We start from the raw sequence: 20,111 nt of genomic DNA, 5'->3' as shown, positions 1-20,111 counted from the left end.
CAGATTGATACCAAAAAAATGGAACTGACATTTATATAACTTAAGTGTTTAGAATTATATATAAATAAATAAAAATATATTATATATAATATGTTATATTTATATATAAATATATTTTTATGTAGTTAAAATGTTATCTTTTTTTATATTGTTTGTTATCTTAATAATATTTGTAACCATCTTATTTAGGAACACATGTAAAAATATATATATGAAAAATAACTTTCTTATTCTTTTTTAAAAATTAAAAATGATATATATATATATATATTAATAAAAAAAAAAAACTGTCCTATATCAATAAACATACAAAAAACCTTTGATCTTTTATTATTTTTCTTTCACTCCAAATCAAATTTTAAGTCTTATAAATATTATTTAAAGAATCTATAAATATTATAACATATATAAAAATATTGGTGTAAAAAAAAATTTATTCATTTTTATTATCTTATGGAACCTTTTTATTTTATTATATTATATTATATTTTATTTATTATTTATTATTATTTTTATTTTATTTTTTTTTTTTTTCGAGTATATAAAAAAGTTATCGTTCTTTTTAAAATTTGCTTCTAATGTATATGTGGAGAACCGAGAATCACAAATTATATTTTCTAATATAAATATATCAACACATAAAAAATAAAAAATAAAATCATTTTTCTTTTATTGGTTATATGGCAAATAATAATATTATATAATTTTAAAATATACATAATAATTGTCTCACATATATAATATATATATTTTAATTTATTTATCACTACATTTATTTTTTTTTAAACAAAGATTGAAATATTCACATATAAATATATATTATAATATAATATTATTTTATCTTCTTTTTTATGAAGAACCAAAAAAAAAAAAAAATTTATAAATTGATAAACATAAAAATTATAAAAACAAATAAATAATATATATTATATTTATATTATGTTCTAGTAATATATATATTATCAATATATATTTTATATATTTCATTTTTATGTTCATATTTATTATATCATATAATAGTAGTTCCAAAACAATTTCTAGTGAAAGGTCAATTTTTTTTTTTTTTTTTTCTTTTCTTTTCTTATTTTTTCTTTTTCTTTTTTTTCTCTTTTTCTTTTTATTGCCTTATTTTCCATAATCCAAAAGAAATATATAAATTTTTCTGTTAACACAATTTATATATTTTATTATTATATTGTTATATATATGTTGATTTATTTATATTTTCATATATTAAAAAAAGGAAATAAATTAAATAAAGCGCTTGTTTATTTTTTCAATATATATATATATATATTTTTATGTGTGTATGCACTGATTCGTTTTAATATTTTTATTTTAAGAAAGATGATATAAAGTAATAACATGGGATTTCATAACGTTGAAAATATATCAGATATTAAGAAATTAAAGACATTGAAAAACGATCAAAAAAATGTAAATAATTTCCCACGAATATGCAATGATAATATAACATTGTGTGTAAGTAATTCAAATCAACTTTATTTATATAATAAGTCCATTGATATTTGTGATAATAATAAAAAAAAAAAAAAAAAAAAAAAAAAAAAAAAATTTATATCACATAATTATAAAAATGAAATAGTAAATTTAATAAACCATGATAACAATAATATTTATCAAGATCAATCACATAAATGTATACTCCATATGAATAGTGACGACGTATGTGTATCTCCTAATAATAATGCGCAAAAAAAATTATATCAAGAGGATATTCATATGATAAATGAAAAATCACTATTACAAACACAAGAAATAATAGAAAAAAATGGTAGACAAGATATTATAAATACAAATTATCAAAATGTAATGTTAGAAATACAAGATCATGAAGAAACTAATTTAATACAAAATATCGAAAAGGATATCGAACAAACTATCTTTTCAGGATTATCAACATCCTGTCCGTTAGATAAAGAGAAATATTTATATCATTCAAATGATTTAAGTGATATTAATTATGTATGTGAAGATGAAATACATAGTTTAATTTCTCCTGACGAAGAAAAAAAAAATACTCTCCAGAGTTTATCAAACCAAAATTTGGAAATTGGATATCAATTAAATTCAAATGATGAAGATGGATATATAATAGACAATGATGAGGACCACCATAATAAGGAAAATAATAAGGAAAATAATAATGAAAATAATAAGGAAAATAATAATGATTATAATAGTGATTATAATAGTTATAATAATAGTTATAATAATAGTTATAATAATAGTTATAATAATAGTCATATTAATAGTCATAATAATAGTCATAATAATAGTCACAACAATAGTGATAACAATAGTGATAACAATAGTGATGATGATAAAGAAATTAAGAATATATTAAATGTATTAAATAATTTAAGAAATTATAAATTTCATGATACAGATAATTTAGACAATGATGAGAATTATGAATCCTTTGATAATCATCCTGATGTTTATAAAACATCAAATAATAATATGAATGAAGATGATAAAGATAATACAAACGATATGAATAATATTTATCATGATCAAAATATACCTTTTCTAAAAAACGAATATACATATGATAATGTTCTCTCTAAGGAAGATAAAGAAAATATCGATTTACAAAAAATAAAAGATAAATATGAAAAGTTTGCCCTCAATCTTAATCACAAAATGGATGATAATAATAATAATAATATGTTAAGTGAACTAAATTATTATACAGACAATAATAAAAATGATGTATGTCAACAGAAGGAGAAAAATCAAATTCATTATGAAACATCACAAGAAGAAAAAAAAATTATTTTTAATGAAATAGTAAATTATGATAACTGTACATATCAACAAGTAGACAACAAAAAAAATGATACTATAAATACACATATATATTCTTCAACAAATGATAATAATCATAAATATAATTCTGAAAAAGAATTAATAATTTGTAAAAATAATATAAATTGTGTAAAAAATAAGGAAGTAAATATAATCAATGATAAAATAAAATATCATACAAATGATAATACAAATGATAATACAAATGATAATACAAATGATAATACAAATGATAATACAAATGATAATACAAATGATAATACAAATGATAATATAAATGATAATACAAATGATAATATAAATGATAATACAAATGATAATACAAATGATCATATAAACATTTATAAACAAACAAAAAATACTTATGATATTAATCAAGAACATATCAAACAATCCAATATTTATAGTGAAGAACAAAATAAAGAAATAGGTCATTTTAGTAAGATAAAAGAGGAACTAGCCATATGTTCCAATAATTCGTCTAAAAATTCTGAACAAGTCAGGAAAAAAAAATTATTAAAAGAAAATATGAACAATTTGAATAATGTTAATAAAAATGATGAGACAAATATGATATATGATAATAAAGAAACTGTATTGGAAAAAGAAAATGGATATATTAATACATATAATAATAATAATAATAATAATATATATAGTAATAACAATATATATAATAATTGTAATAATTATGATGTGTGTGCAAAATCAAATATCATGAATGTCAATTTAGAGAACTATAATATAATTGACACCACTAAATATATTTTTCAGGAGAATAATAAAGACATATCTAATGATATAAAGAATGACATTAAAAATATAAACTTACAGAAAGAAGAAGACTTTGAATTTGATTCGTATCTAAATAAATTAAATAATTTGAAAAGTATGCTTCATGAAAATGAGAGCGATAGCGACAATTATGATGATGAAAATGAAGACATAAATTTAGAAGAAAGCAATGATATTACAGATGAAGAAGGAAAGATAAATGATGTAGATTATGATAAAGAATTAAGTATTGATATGGATGCAGACGTAGATATTGATGCAGAAGTAGATATTGATGCAGACGTAGATATTGATGCAGACGTAGATATTGATGCAGACGTAGATATTGATGTTGATGTTGATGTTGATGATCAAAGGAGTAATCAAAATATGTACAATGAAAAAAAGAAGAAAGAAAAAAGGGATTACATAAAAATGAAACAAAATGAAAGCAAAGAAAGAAAAATTAAAAATAACAATAATAAATATAATAATAATAAAAAAAATGACGATGATTATATTGATAATAATAATAACAATATGATCGTTGAATATATCAACAGTGATGACCATACATACAACCAAACAGACATTCAATATTCAAATTATACAAATAATAATTATAATGTATTAGATAAATTTACAAGTGATAAACAGACAAATAATAATAAAAAGAATAATAAAAAAAATAATGAAAAGAATAATTATTATTATAAGCCTGAAGATATTTTATTGCTAGAAAAAAAAAATAATGCTCTAAATAAACAAGTGAAATATTTAGAAAAACAAATATTGATACAGAAGAAAAAAGAAATGATCTTTTGTAAAAATAAAGAGAAATACAAAAAGAAAAAGATATCTCTAATTAATGAATATGAAAAAAAACTTGACAATATAATTATAGATTTCAACAAGCTTAAAGAAAACTGTATAAATAAAGAAAAGAAGCTAGCTAAAATGGAAGATATAACAAAATATATTAATGAACAATTCTCAATAAGCAAAATACAATTTGAAAATAAAATGAATGAATATGTAATATTTTTAAAAAAGAAAGATTCAGAAATATATATGTTAAAAGAATTAATAAAAGAAAAGGAAAAAACGATATTATATAATGACAATATTTTGAAACAATATAAAAAAGATGTAGATGATATATTAAAAGACAATATAGTCAAAATTGATGATATAAAAAAAAAACTGAAAACACAAGAAGATATCATATCTCAAAAAGATAGACAAATACTAATGTTAGAAAATAATTTAAAAATAGGAACAGATAAAATTAATAAATTTGATAATGAAATACAAAAATTACAATATAAAATAAATATACATATAGAAAAAGAAACAGAACTAAAAAAAACAAATGATATAGAAAAAGAAAAAAATAGTAAATTATCAAATCAATTCGATATTTTAAATAAAGAAAATAATAATTTACATAACAAAATTGAAATGTTATTAAAAAATGAAAAAGAAATTAGTACAGAGAATATTAAATTAATTGAAACAAATAAAACTTTATTCATTGAAAATGAAAAATTATCAAACGATATAAAAAATATATTAAATGAAAAAGAAAAAATAGAAGATAATTATAATAAAATTAATAATGAAAATATTAAAATAGTAGAAGAACTTCAATCATATAAAGAAATAAAAGAAAAACAAATAAACGAAATAACACAAATGAAAGAACAAATACATAATCTAGATAAACATATTTCTCAATTACAAATAGAAAAAAATAATTTGGAAGAATCCTATATAAAAGAAAAAAATGAAAATGAAAAAATATCAAATATATTAGAAGAAAAATCTAAAGAATTGTCTACTTATGAAATTAATAAAAATATAAATGAAATAAAAATTGAAGAACTAGAAAAAGATAAAGAAAATATACTCTTAACAACAAAAAATGAAATTAATAATATAAAAGAAGAATATAAAATTTTACAACAACATTTAGAAGATACAAATGTATTATATGAAAAAGAAAAGCTAGCTATAGATACGATTACTAAAGAAAAAAATAATATTATTCATGAATGTGATAAAATAAAAAATAAAAATAAAAAACTTAATAACAAATTAAAAGAAAATCAAATCAATTATGAAAACACATTAAATAATATAAAAAAAGAAAATCAACAAATTATAGAAAGAGAAAAAAAAAGTTTTACACAAAAAGTTCAATCCTTAGAACATGCATTCAAACAATCTTATAATCAATTAAAAGATCAAAATGAAAACTTACACAAACAAATAAAACAATTAAAAAATGTAAATGAAGATATTAAAACAAATTCTAAAAATCTTAAAAATGTAAATGATCTCTTAATTAAAGAAACCAAAAATTATTCAGAAGAAAAAGAAAAATTTATTAAAGGATTAAAAAATATTAAACAAGCATATATCAAATTAAAAAATGATAATCAACAATTAAAAAATAATGCTTTTGAATATATCAAAAAAGAAGTACAAGAAAATTATGTTACTCTCACTGTTCATAATAATCTATTAAATGAACAAAAAAAATTACAAGTAGAAATTGATATACTCAAATCTCAAATAGATCAAAAACAAAATATTATAAATAATATGAATGAACAAATTTCAGATGCTAATCATAAAATTTCATCTATAAATAAAGAAAACGATGAACTAAACACAACCATAAAGATCAAAAATAAAATAACTGAAGATGTAAATTTAAGTGTAGAGGTAAAAAAAAAAAAAAATAATAAATAAATATAAATATAAAAATATGCATATATTTATATATATATATATATATATATTTATATTTATATATGTATATTTTTTTTTTTTTTTAGAAATTGAAGACTGAACTGAACTCTAAAGATGATGAAGTAAAAAAAAAGACAATCGAAATTAAACAAAAAGAAAGAGAATATAAAAAATTATTAGAAGATTATAAAACAGAAAAAAAAAATCTAGTAACAAAATATGAAAAGGAATTAGATTCTTATATGACTAAATATGAATTTTCCCATGCAAAATATAAGCAATATGAAGAAGAGGTAAAAAAAAAAAATATACATGTGTATATAATATATATATGTTTTATTATAACATATTTCATTTTCTATTGCACATAATTACTTCTCTCATATATTTTTTTTTTCAGATTAAGGATTTAAAAAATAAGTTAAAAGTCAAAGATGAAGTAATTGAATATACTCACAAGGAAATTGAAAATATAAAAGAATCCTTCTGGTATTACAAATATTTATGCACTTACATGATTAAATAAATCTATACATATATATATTATATATATATATATATATATATTTTTTTTTTATAGCAACGAATATGAGAATAAAATTAAAACACTTGTCGAGGAGAAAGACAAGGAAATCAGCACAATACAAAAAAAATGTAAAGAGTTACGTCAAGATAATACGGTAAATAAAAATAATATATAAATAAATATATATATATATATATATATATTACATATATATATATTTTTTTTTTTTTTTTTTTTTTTTTTTTTTTTTTTTTTAATTTAGACCAATAAAAATGAAATCGTCAAATTAAATAAAATGCTAGAGGAAACTAATAAGAAGATTAAAAAAAGAGATATGGAAATGTATATCTTATTAGAAGAAAATAAAAAACAAAAAGAAAAAGCAGCAAAAAAAATGACAAAGGTCAATGCATTGTTAAATAATCTTCATAAAGAATATACTGATAATATACCATAAATAAATTATTATTTTATATTATATTATTTTATTTTTTTTTTTATGTGTCTATATAATAAAATTTTATATTAATCATATAATAAATTTTTATAATTTTTAGTCAATAACTTTATAGATATTTATAAATATTAAACATGTTTATGTATTCATATATATGTATATTTATTTTGTTATAATAAATTTTATATTTATAAAAACAAAAAAAAAAAAAAAAAAAAAAAAAAATATTTACACACATAAATATAAAAAAAAAAAGGATTGTCGAAAAGATATTTTTATTTTGTAAAGATTTTTTAATGTTTTAAAATTTTTTTTTTTTGTGTACATAAAAAAATAATATACTTTATATATCTACATGATGATCAAAAAATAATATATAAATAAATAAATATATATATATATATATATATTATATATTTGTAATGTTTTCATTTCATTTCACTCATCCTCTTCTGATGATGATAAGACATCGTCTGGAGATATCATGTTCAATTTTTTTGTCGAATTCTCCTTTTTTACAAATAAATTATTTTCCTTATTGATATTATTAGCATCTACACTAGAAGTGTTGAGTATATTTTTTAAGGGCATGTTTAAAATTGAATTATTCATTTTTCTTTTATAACTTTTCATCTGTATATCATTGTTTAAATTATTTTGTAAAATAAAATTTTCTAATTCTTCATCGATTTTTTGCTTCTTATTTTTTAAGTGATCATAAATGAGGAAAGCCATTTTTTTTTCAGATGGTAGGATAAACGTAATAGCTTCACCTAAAAAAAAAAATAAATAAATAAATAAATACATATACATATACATATAAATATATATAAATTCACTATATTATTATTACATACAGTTTGATATATTCATATTATATATTTTTTCACATACATATATATATATATATATATATTATTTCCAAAAAAAAAAACGTACCCTCATTGTCTATGCTACAACATCGACCTGTCCTATGGATATATATAAATATATCAGTAGGACAATCATAATTAATTACAAAATTTAAATTAATAAGATCTATTCCTATTGACATCAAATCTGTAGTTATCAAAATATTTGTTTGTTTATTTTTTAATTTTTCATATTTATATATTCTTTCAGTTTGAAGTAAATCTCCATAAATAAAATCAAAAGAAATATAATTTAAAGATATTTCTTTTTTTAATTTTTCATATAATAACATAACATTCTTTTTACTATTACAAAAAATAAATCCTTGTCCTCTACTATGAAATTTTTTTATATTATTTATTAAATAATTATATTTAGAACTCTCTTGAAGAATATAAAATTTTTGATTGATAGGAGAATATTTATTTTCAATTTTTAAAGTAATATATTTTTTATTTAAATATGGTTTTATTAATTCATACATAGGTTCTGATACAATAGATGAGAACATGCCTTTAATAGAATCGGTTCTAATATTTTTTAAAACAGATGTAACCATATGTACATATTGTTTAGAAAATAGTATATCAAACTCGTCTATAATAATATATTTAACATCTACAAGTGATAAATATTTTTTATTAATAAAACTTATTAATGTTTTTACACAACAAATTATTATATCAGTTTCTTTTTTTATATCATCATATATCTTTTTATAATCCATTCCACTACATAGAACACATGTTTTTAATTTATTAGAACATATTTTATTTATATCATTATATATTTGTATACACAATTCTCTTGTAGGAGTTATAATTAAAGCATGAGTAGATGAACTAGAATAATTATTATTATTTTTTTTATTATGACAATCCTTTTTTTCCTTTTTATTTATATCATATATATTATTTTTTCTTCTCTTTTTATAATGCATTAAATGTATAATCAAAGATATGATATAAGATAAAGTTTTACCTGTAGAAGCATTACTAGTTACTATATGATCTCTACCACTTAAAAAAATAGGAATGACCATACTTTGAATTGGTAGTAAAGTATTTATATATGTATCATATATTTTTTGTAATACATTATGATCTATTAAATTTTTTATTTGTAATAATGAATATAAAGGTTTAGGAATATTAAAACCCATACTTATAATATTATTTTTCTTTTTATATTCTACACTTTCTTCTAATGTGAAACTACTAACATTTTCATCAATCACAAATATATTCTTTTCAAATTCTTCAATATGAATATTATTATAATTTATATCATCTAAAATAATATCATCATCATTATTATTATTATTATTATTATTATCATCATAATAATCATATTTACATCTGTGTTGTGATAATTCCTTTTCATCATCTATATCATATTCATTATATTTATCTTTTCTTTTTTTTATTTTTCTATCATCCAATGTTTTGTCATTATCAATATATATATTTTCTATATCATTATATTCTAATTCTCCACTTTTTTTTCTTTTCCTTTTAAGTTCCATATCACATATTTCTTTTTGTTTCTCTAGATACTCATATATATCAGCAGTAACATCATTATCATCAAGACTATTATCATATAATCTATATTTAGTATTATCATTTTTACTTGTATCAATTAAAATATTATCTTTGAAATTTTTAACATCCTTATTTCTTTTATTAATTAAATTATTATTATTATAAAAATTATTATATTCATGTGCTTCTAAATCTTCTTCTTCTTTTTTTTTTTCTTCTTCTATAACTTTATTTATTTCTAACATAAATTCTTCTAGTGTATCCATATGTTCCTCATTTGGGTTATCCTCATTCTTAGCATTATTATTTAGTTTCTCTTCTTCATTATCATCTTCTTGAAAATATTTCTCTTCATCAGAATCGTTCATTTTATTTTATTTGTTTTCTTACTTTCTTTTTAGATTATTTTTTTTGGTTTTATATGATGGTCACCATTACAATAAAAAAAGGAAAAAAAAAATATAAGTACATATATAAAAAAAAAAAAAAAAAAAATATATATATATATATAAAAATATATATATATATATATATAATATATAAGTACATATAATTTTAAACAAATGACTAATATAAAAAAGTACAGTACTAGAAAGTATAAAAATATAAATAAATAATCAAATATATATATATATATATATATATATATATATATATATGTGAACTTTGAATATGTAGCCAAAAAAAGGTATATTATGAAACATAAAAAAAATATTAATATATATATATATAATATATATTGTAATATATTTGGGTATATATTAGAGCTCTTCTAGTCATTTATTTAAAATAAATCATTTTGGAATTTCAAAGTGTATTTATAATAAATTATTTATTTATTTATTTATTTATTTATTTATTTTATTTTATTTTTTATTTTTTTTTTTTATTCATTCAATATTTTATAAAATAATTTCATCCATTTGGTAAAAATATATATGTATATATTTATATATTTATATTTGTTTACATTTTAATTATATTTTTCGTGTTTGTTTCCTGCTTTTATATGTTCATAATAACTTACGTTTGATTATAAAATTTTGTTTGCTTCTTGGATTATTTGTTATTTATAATTTGTAACGTTTATATTAATTTCCAACAAATTGTTATTATTTTCCATCATATATTTTATAGAAACAGCTATTTATATTTTTTCTTCATATATATATATATATATATATATATATATATATATATACATATACATATATTTATATTTATATTTATATTTATATTTATATAATGGTTGGATATAACAATACCATAAGAAAAGTACCTCCGTTTATGAAAGAGCTGGAAGATATTTACAACATATGCTATAGCGGATTAAATAAAATCGATAAATGTATGTTTGTAAAAAAAATAAAGAGAAGAATACATATTCATGACATAGATATGTATCAATTATGCATTCTTCATTATCAACTATGTAATAAAGAGAAAATATATAAAATGTCTTATGTCCAAGAAGATATGGATATATGTAATTGTTTTTTTGATAGAGGAGAAACAAAGATATATTTTTCTAATGATGGTAATATAGGTTGTTTATTTAATACAAATGAAAAGAAATTAAGAATTGAATTATTTAAAAATGTAAGTGATAATGGTAATTTCTTTTTTACATGTATGAATAGTATTCTAATAAATGATTTACATAAAAAATTTTTTATATATGAATCCTTTTGTTCGTTTAATACTAGTAATACTTTATTAATATATAGTGCTGAAAATAATGATCAAAGATTAAAAAAAGAAAAAAATAGCTTACATGAAAAAGATTTAGATGTATGGAATAAATTAAATAATGGAATCTATGTAGAAACATTTGGAGAACAATATAATTGTAATTCTTTTTATTTATATCTATATAATTTATTAGATAATACTATAAAATCTATAACCATAAAAGATGTAACTAGTTGTTATTATTCTCCACAATTTATTGACGATAATTCTTTTGTATGTTTATCTTATAGAACCACACCATATAGATTAGGAATCTATGCTTTTAATATAAGACCTAATGATTTATATTTATGTACCTTGAACGATGCTGATTTGCATATAACTGACGACAGAAATAAATTTAAATCAACAAATAAAAATCATATCAACAATAATAATAATAATATATCCAAAAACAATAATAATAATAATATATCCAACAATAATAATAATAATAATAATAGTAAGGGTTATGTCAGGTGTGCCTATACAAAAATTTCATCCAAAAATTTTAAACACACAGCATCTCCATATATTATAAAACATGAAGGTGTAGTATATGTTGCATGCTTAGTTGTATATTCTAAGAATGAAGAATGCAAACAGCATATAACGGAATATAATTTAGTATTAATAAAACTAGTCAAACAAGAAGAAAAAGCAGCAAGCTTTTTACAAGACAATCAACAGATAAAAATTAAAGACAAGACAAATATAAATACAAATATAAATACAAATATTAATAGTAATTGTAATAATAATAATAATAATATTTGTAGTGATTTATATCCAGATAAGGTAGAGGAAGAAAAAAAAAATGACAATCCACTTGTCTATAAAAACATTTCAACTACTTATAAGGAAAACCAAAGGAAAGAAAAAAGTAACAGCCTTACTAATAATTATGAAAATACAAAATATAGCTATGATGAAAATTGTATAGTGAACAATGATGAAACTATAAAATATATTAACGGATATTTAAAAAAGTTTCAAAAAGAAAATATAAATGAAGAAAATAATGATAAATGTGAATGTTCTTATCAAACAAATAAACAATATGATACAGATACTTGTTATGACACATATTCTGATACACACAAAATATATACATATGGTGATGAAGATGATATAAATAATAATAATAATAATAATATTTATATGAATAAATTAAAAGAAGAAAATCATTCGACTCATCATACGAATGAACATAAAGATGATGTTAGTAATTATATCAAAGTTGAAACAGAAGTAATTATTAAAGAAGGAAATTATACTTCATTTTTCAGAGGATTATATACTAATGAAATAAAAGGATGTTGCTATCCATATATTTTTTTGAATACTATTTTATATTGTAGTAAAATAGTTGTAGCAGTTCATATGTTTACAAAAAAAATTTATAGAGTATTAATAAGTAATATATATAATGAAAATGATTTTAATACTAGTATAGAAATATTAACAATGAAAAATGACAATATCTTAATAAGTATAAGAAATATGTTATTAAATGATGTACTAGCATATTGTATTTTTAATGAAAAAAATATACATGCAGATTATATATATCTAATCAATCTTAAAAGTTATAATCTGGATTTCCAAAAATATGAAAGTTTGCAAGATGCAAATGATCAAATAAATCATCATAAAAATTATGCAAATGATCAAATAAATCATCATAAAAATTATACAAATCGTCAAATAAATAGTAGTAGTAATAGTAATAGTAATTGTAATAGTAATAGTAATTGTAATAGTATTGATGATATCAATAATAATAACAGTGGTAACAATAACATTTTTGATACCAACCATTTGATGAAAAAAACTACAAGTCATAATTGTAAAGATAATAATAGTAGCATTTTATATTTATCCTTTAATGATAATTCTAAAAAATTATTTATGCTCCTAAATGAAATGGAAACATCTTTATTTCTAGATAAACATCCATATATAAGAAGAAAAGAAGCACATTTTAATTTATTATACGAAAATGAAAATGACTTTTTATATGACATTCAAGAGAAAAATTTTAGTTTATATAATTTTAATTTATTTAATAAAAAAAAATTAAGAAATCTTATCTTATATATACATGGAGGTCCTTATAGTATAACTTTAAATGAATATAAAAATATTTTTATATATTTTGCAGCTTCAGGATTTGATGTTCTATGTGTCAATTATATAGGTTCTTTAACATTTTCAGATAAACTTAATATATTAAGTGGTCAAATAAATTCTATAGAAATTGATGATATTATGAATATTTTTAAAAATTTTATTAATTATTTTGGAGATTATGAAAATATTTATTTATATGGTGGTTCATATGGAGCTTTTGCAGCATGCTCATTAGTATCAAAATATAATTCAATATTTAAAAGTGCTTGTATTATTAATGGAGTATATGAATGGATTCTATCTACATATGCAAGTGATGTTCCTGATTTTTTTCTAAATATAACTACAAATAAATTCTCAGAATATGATTATAATTTAACTAAAGAAGATTATTCAAAATTATATGATATCTCTCCAATTAATTATGCTCATAATATATCTACTCCTATTTTAATTATATGCTCAAAAGATGATAAACGAGTATCTTACCATAATAGTATTGCTTTATATAATAAACTTAGAGCTCTTAAAAAAAAATGTAAACTCTTTCTATTTGAAAATACAAATCATTCTATAAATAATTATTCATATGATGAAACCATATTGCTCAACATTATATTGTGGTTTTACGACTATGACGACAAAAAAAAAAAATAAAAATAAAATATATATATATATATATATATATTATATATTTATTTACATATTTTAGGTCTATATTTTTCATTTTTTCATTTCAATATTTTTATTTTTCATCATTTTGTTTTTTCCTTTTTTTTTTACATTTAAAAATAAATAAAAAGTTTTATTTTTCCAAAAAAAAAAAAAAAAAAAAAAAAATTAAAACATACATATATATAATATATATATATATATTTATTCATATGTGCATATCCTAATTTGTTATGTTTATTTCTATTTAAACCTTATTATATTCAAATAAAAAAAAAAAAAAAATTATTTATTTTAAAAATAAATACATTCACATATCCAATCAGATAACAAAAAGATTAAACATATTTTATAATATCCAAATTTTAAAAAAAAATTTCGTTTTTTTTTAAATCACTCATTTTCTTCCTCTAAGTTAAGAATAATATTTTCCGCGCATATTATAGCTCGTTGCGCAATCCTATAAAAAAAAAAAAAAAAATAATAAATATATATATATATATATATATATATATATATATATGTATCAATAGTTTAAAAGATTTTGTATCAAGTAAATATAAATATAAACAACATGTATAAATCATATCATATTTGTAATATTTTTATATCTATTTTATAAAATGTCATTACATTCTTGTTTTCTCGTCGACTATATCGATATTTGGGTGTTTTTCTCTTCCTAAAAAAAAAAAAAAAAAAAAAAAAAAAAAAATATATATATATAATATATATATGTGCCGTCATTCTCATCTTTATTCTTATATTTATTTTTTTTTATTTTTATTTTATTTCCCCCCCCCCATATACCAGTTATCCACGGATGTTTTAGTAAATCCTTCAAGGTGGGTCTTTTCGTATAGTTTTTTTCGAGGGATTTTTCTAAAAAATCCAACATGAAAGGACTAAAGTTTCTATTTTGAACTTGATGTGTATTAAAAGAAATATCTTTATTAACAATATTGTAATAACTCAATAAAACATTTTTATTTATAAAAGGATATGTTCCAAACAAAAAGAAATGTAACAGAATACCTATATACCATGTATTATTTTTATCATAATATAATTTTCTTATTTCTTGTGGTGATCTAATATAAAATAAACCATACAAATTTCCATCCTCATCAAAATTATCATAATAATTATTTTTACTTAATAAACTCACACGTATTTCTTTTCTATCCACATCTTTAAACAATATACAATATCCATTTACATTTCCATGATATATATCATGTTCTTCCATAAACAAAAGAGCAGTTATAATTTGATAGAACCAGGTAGCTAATATTTTTTCACTGATAATGGTGTCATTGTTTTTTAAAACATCAAACAGAAATCCACCCCTACAAAAAGGAAATACACAATTAAATATATATATATGTATGTATATATGTATATATGTATATATATATATATATATATATATATATATATATTTTTATATTTTTATATTTTTATATCATATTCTTATTATTACGAGCAATTCTCTGTAACAACATAAGCAAAATTTTGGTCTTGAAAAATATTATAAATTCTTAATAAATAATTTAAATTATTATTTACACATTCATAATTCAATGATCTTATTTTTATCAAATCAGTAAATGTCCATCCTTTCAACATGACATTCTTCACTTTTCTGATTAATCGTTTTTCTCTTTTTTTAAGGAAAATACAATTATAGAAATCCAAACCATCACTCTGTCTTATATTGGGTTCTAAGATATATCCTCGATGGAAATATTTAGCGTTTTCTTCCTTAGATGAATAACTAAAACCCATAATTAAAATTAATAAATAAAAATAAATAAAACAAATAAAGGAAATTATTAAAAATAAAACAAAATCTATCTTTTCAATAATAAGATAATATTATATTGTATATATATAGGGAGAGAGAACTATTATATAAAAGATAAATATTCAACGTTCCCTATAAAGGGCTAAACACACGTACATGTTATATATATATATATATATATATATATGTTTATATGTTTATATGTTTATATGTTTATATGTTTATATATAACATAAAAAAAAAAATTGTATATTCATATAAGATGAATAATTAAAGCGAGTACTTTCATTCAATATGTATATGTTCCAGTGAACTGTAAAATTATGCAGCTACACCATTAGACAACATATCAAAAAAAATATATAAATATATACATTATTAAAGAAAAAAAAAGTATACATGTACTGTCATTTTTTATTTTATTTTATTTCATTGAAAATCTAGAAAAAAAAAAAAAAAAAAAAAAAAAAAAAAAAAATTATACATTATATATATTTACATTTATATACACAAAATGGTCATTGAAAAATAATACATCATTCCATAATAGATATAAATAAATAAAAATATATATATATAAATATAAATATATATATATATTTTTATCTATGGTAACAATATTTATACAAATTATATATAAAAAAAAAAATTACATATTTATATTTAAACTGGGAACAAATCTAATATTTCGTTATAGACAGTATTCTATTTTATTTCAAAAATATTTATATATAACCCTTTATATATATATATATATATATATTTTATCGATTTATTTTTTCTATTTAAATGGTGCACTGATATATATATATTATTTTGACGATAACATGTGTACATATTTATTTGTGCACCTTTAATATATTATATATATATTATATATATATATATATATATATATATATATATTTTTAAAGACATATTACAATAAAAAGATCGATAGAAAAAATTATTAATATAAAATACAATCAACTATAAAAGAACTGATCTAATAATTTAAACCATATTTAATATACATATATTTTTTTTATTTATGTGTGTGTTTTTCTTTTCTTATTATTATTGTTTTAAAAATTAGTTGAGAAGAATATATAAACATATATATATAAAATTAAGACAATAGATTCTTTTCAAACAAAAGGAAGAATATTATATTATTCAGTGTATGAACACAAACAAAAACAAAAACAAAAACATATATATATATAAATATATATATATATACACACACATATATATATTTGCATATATATAGGTTTTTCTTTTTTTTTTTTTTTTTTCTTCTTTTCAAAATATTTAACTACACATAATATAACAGTTATTCCGTTTTTATCACAAATAATATTTATAAGGATATAATACATTGATTATTCCAAAAAAAAAAAAAAGAAGAAATATATTTTTTTTTTTTTTTTTAACCTCATCTCACTGTAGCATTTTAAAACACGTAATTATTTATTTTTTTATTTTCACACATATATATATAATATATATATATTTTATTATGTTTTCTTGGGGATTAACTTTTTTTTCATAAATAAAAAAAAAAAAAAAAATTTTTTAAGTCTCTAAAAAAAGATAACCCCCTATAGTTTTTAAACACAAAACATGTAGATATATATTTAAAAAAAAAAAAATGAAAGAACAAAAAAAAATAAATGATCTATCATATATACAATTGAAAGAATATCTAAGTGGTCATAATAATATACTAAATATTAATATACATGATGAAAATATAAAAGAAAAGAAAAAAGATGAAAGAAAAATAAAGAAACATTCTTATGATAATATATCTGATAGTACAAATCTTTCAACCAATAAATATTATATTAACGATTCATGTAAAAAGGAAAAAAAAGAAAATCATAAGATACATAAAATTATTAGACATAAAATAGGTATTATATTTGAAAGGATAAAAAAAAAAAAAGAGAAAGAGAAAAAAAAAAACTACACACAAGTTGATAATTGTAATTATAATGAATATTATAATGCATATTATAATTATTCGTCTAATCATGAAAATATCAATGTTAAAAATTTAAATAATAATAATATTAAAAATACCTATGATAATACAAAAAATAAATCAACAAAGAAAAGATATAAAACTATTCATCATAATACGATTCATCTAAACAAAAATTATGAAAATAAAATGTTTCTATATAATATTAAAAATATATTAAATTTAAATAATGATGATATAAATAACTTAATCGAAATATCCAATTTTATTATAGACTTAGATATTAATACTTTTTATAACACATTTATAAAAAATGATAGTAATTGTAATAATATCAATATATTAAATTACAATGTAAATCATAATAAAAATATATATGATATAAAAGAATATATCAAAGCAAAAAATGAAAAGGTTATAAAATATAAACAAAATTTTTCTCTATATCTTGGAATTAGTGTATGTGATATAGATATATTTGAGTCTTCTTATTTTTTATATAATAAAAATATAAAATATAAAAATACTCACAGTCACAGTCATACTCACAATCATATTGATAGTCATCATTTAAAAAATAAAAATTATTATAATAACAAATTAAATGAAAAATATCCTGAGGGATATACAGAAATAAATAAACAACTATATCATCAATGTCATTATAATGAAACACCTATCATAAAAAATAAAAAACAAAAAGACAACAAACAATATGACATAAAAAAGGAAATATATAAAGAAAATCATAAAAGTAAATGTTTCAAAGAAGATTATCCAGATTTTTATTATCATAAAAAAAAAACATATATATACAATATGGATGATTATTCTATAAATACAAATTTATATAAATATATGAAAAAAAAAAAAAATTATAAACACAATATGGTTAATCAAAATAAATATAAAAGTACAATTATTAATTTTTTTAAGCATAAATTTTTAAAAATAAAAAAAAAAATACGTAAAACAACAAATGATGAAACAATATATATTCATAAAAATATAGAACAACAGGGAAATTATAAAAATGAAAATTGCTATATATATAGAAACGATAATATAAATTATGAAATAAAACATGACAACAATATTAATAACAATAATATATATAACAATAATATATATAACAATATGTGTGAGAATAATCCTACCAGATATAACGTTAATATTAAAAAAAAACTACGATTTATATTAAATAAATTATTTTTAAAAAAAAGTAAAGAAGAAAAAAAAAACAAATCCATTATTATGCAAGGACACAAAAATAACCCATCATATATATCAAATCAATATATAGATCCAAATTTTAAAGAATTATATTATATTCAGACGATAAATGTTTTTAATGAACCTTTTTCGATTTATATTAAAATATATCAAATATATATTTTCTCAAGGAAGCCAAAAAAAAATATAAACAATTTTATAAATAATGATATATGTTCTAATAATATAGAAAATTTACCATCTAATAAAGAGAACACAAATGTTTCGACTTATGTATTTATAGACATACAAAATAATTTTCTAAAATATATAATCAAGAAAAAAATTATAACAGAAATAAAAGACTGTATAAATAATTGGGAAAAATATATCATAGCACATATACAAAATATGAAAGGAATTCATAATGATAATTATAATAATTTTATATCTTTATCAAATCTACTGATATATAATCATAATAATAATAAAAATAATGATGATGATGATCTTATTCAACATATAATAAATAAAATAATATATTATCTTAATAATTATCTTATACCCTTCTTTCATAAAATATTTTTAAGTATTATAGATTACATTTCTAGAAATTATAAAAATACAAACTTACAATACTATTTTTCTCATTCATCTACAAAAAAAAAAAAAAAAATTCAACAATTTATATATAAAACAAAAAATAATTTAAAAAATACATACAACAATATATTTTGTAAGCAAAAAAATAACAAGTATTCCATACAAAATAATAATAATCAAAC

General features: G+C 18.0%; 5 protein-coding genes across 5 annotated transcripts in view; 3 read left to right on the top strand and 2 right to left on the bottom strand.

Annotated features, from left to right (window-relative positions):
- Positions 1-1,365: 1,365 nt before the first annotated feature.
- On the top strand, positions 1,366-7,346 carry PADL01_0320600 (microtubule and actin binding protein, putative; the record flags this gene model as incomplete). Its single annotated transcript, XM_028685058.1, has 5 exons — positions 1,366-6,336; positions 6,450-6,656; positions 6,764-6,852; positions 6,944-7,043; positions 7,152-7,346. The coding sequence occupies 5 exons, from the start codon at positions 1,366-1,368 to the stop codon at positions 7,344-7,346; spliced, it is 5,562 nt and encodes a 1,853-aa protein (XP_028536620.1).
- Positions 7,347-7,784: 438 nt separating this feature from the next.
- On the bottom strand, positions 7,785-10,170 carry PADL01_0320500 (ATP-dependent RNA helicase, putative; the record flags this gene model as incomplete). Its single annotated transcript, XM_028685047.1, has 2 exons — positions 7,785-8,119; positions 8,286-10,170. 2 exons carry the CDS (start codon positions 10,168-10,170, stop codon positions 7,785-7,787), a joined length of 2,220 nt encoding a protein of 739 aa, XP_028536619.1.
- An 877-nt stretch (positions 10,171-11,047) lies between these two features.
- PADL01_0320400 (peptidase, putative) lies at positions 11,048-14,323 on the top strand (the record flags this gene model as incomplete). Its single annotated transcript, XM_028685036.1, has 1 exon — positions 11,048-14,323. The coding sequence occupies one exon, from the start codon at positions 11,048-11,050 to the stop codon at positions 14,321-14,323; it is 3,276 nt and encodes a 1,091-aa protein (XP_028536618.1).
- Positions 14,324-14,731: 408 nt separating this feature from the next.
- Positions 14,732-16,126, bottom strand: PADL01_0320300 (protein kinase,putative; the record flags this gene model as incomplete). The annotated part of the gene is made up of 4 exons (XM_028685025.1): positions 14,732-14,798; positions 14,972-15,020; positions 15,149-15,687; positions 15,822-16,126. 4 exons carry the CDS (start codon positions 16,124-16,126, stop codon positions 14,732-14,734), a joined length of 960 nt encoding a protein of 319 aa, XP_028536617.1.
- Positions 16,127-17,778: 1,652 nt separating this feature from the next.
- Positions 17,779-20,111, top strand: part of PADL01_0320200 (conserved Plasmodium protein, unknown function) — a gene marked incomplete at both ends in the record, with an annotated part of 2,613 nt that continues 280 nt past the window's right edge. Inside the window, one exon of the mRNA XM_028685014.1 lies at positions 17,779-20,111. This exon is cut by the window's right edge and continues 280 nt beyond it. Within this exon, the coding sequence (XP_028536616.1) occupies positions 17,779-20,111 (2,333 nt within the window).

The sequence above is a fragment of the Plasmodium sp. gorilla clade G2 genome (genome assembly GCF_900097015.1).
Source record: "Plasmodium sp. gorilla clade G2 genome assembly, chromosome: 3".
In the NCBI taxonomy this organism is placed as follows: domain Eukaryota; phylum Apicomplexa; class Aconoidasida; order Haemosporida; family Plasmodiidae; genus Plasmodium; species Plasmodium adleri (nom. inval.).
The sequence above is the reverse complement of the archived record's forward strand: the minus strand, read 5'-3'. Positions and strand labels throughout refer to the sequence as shown.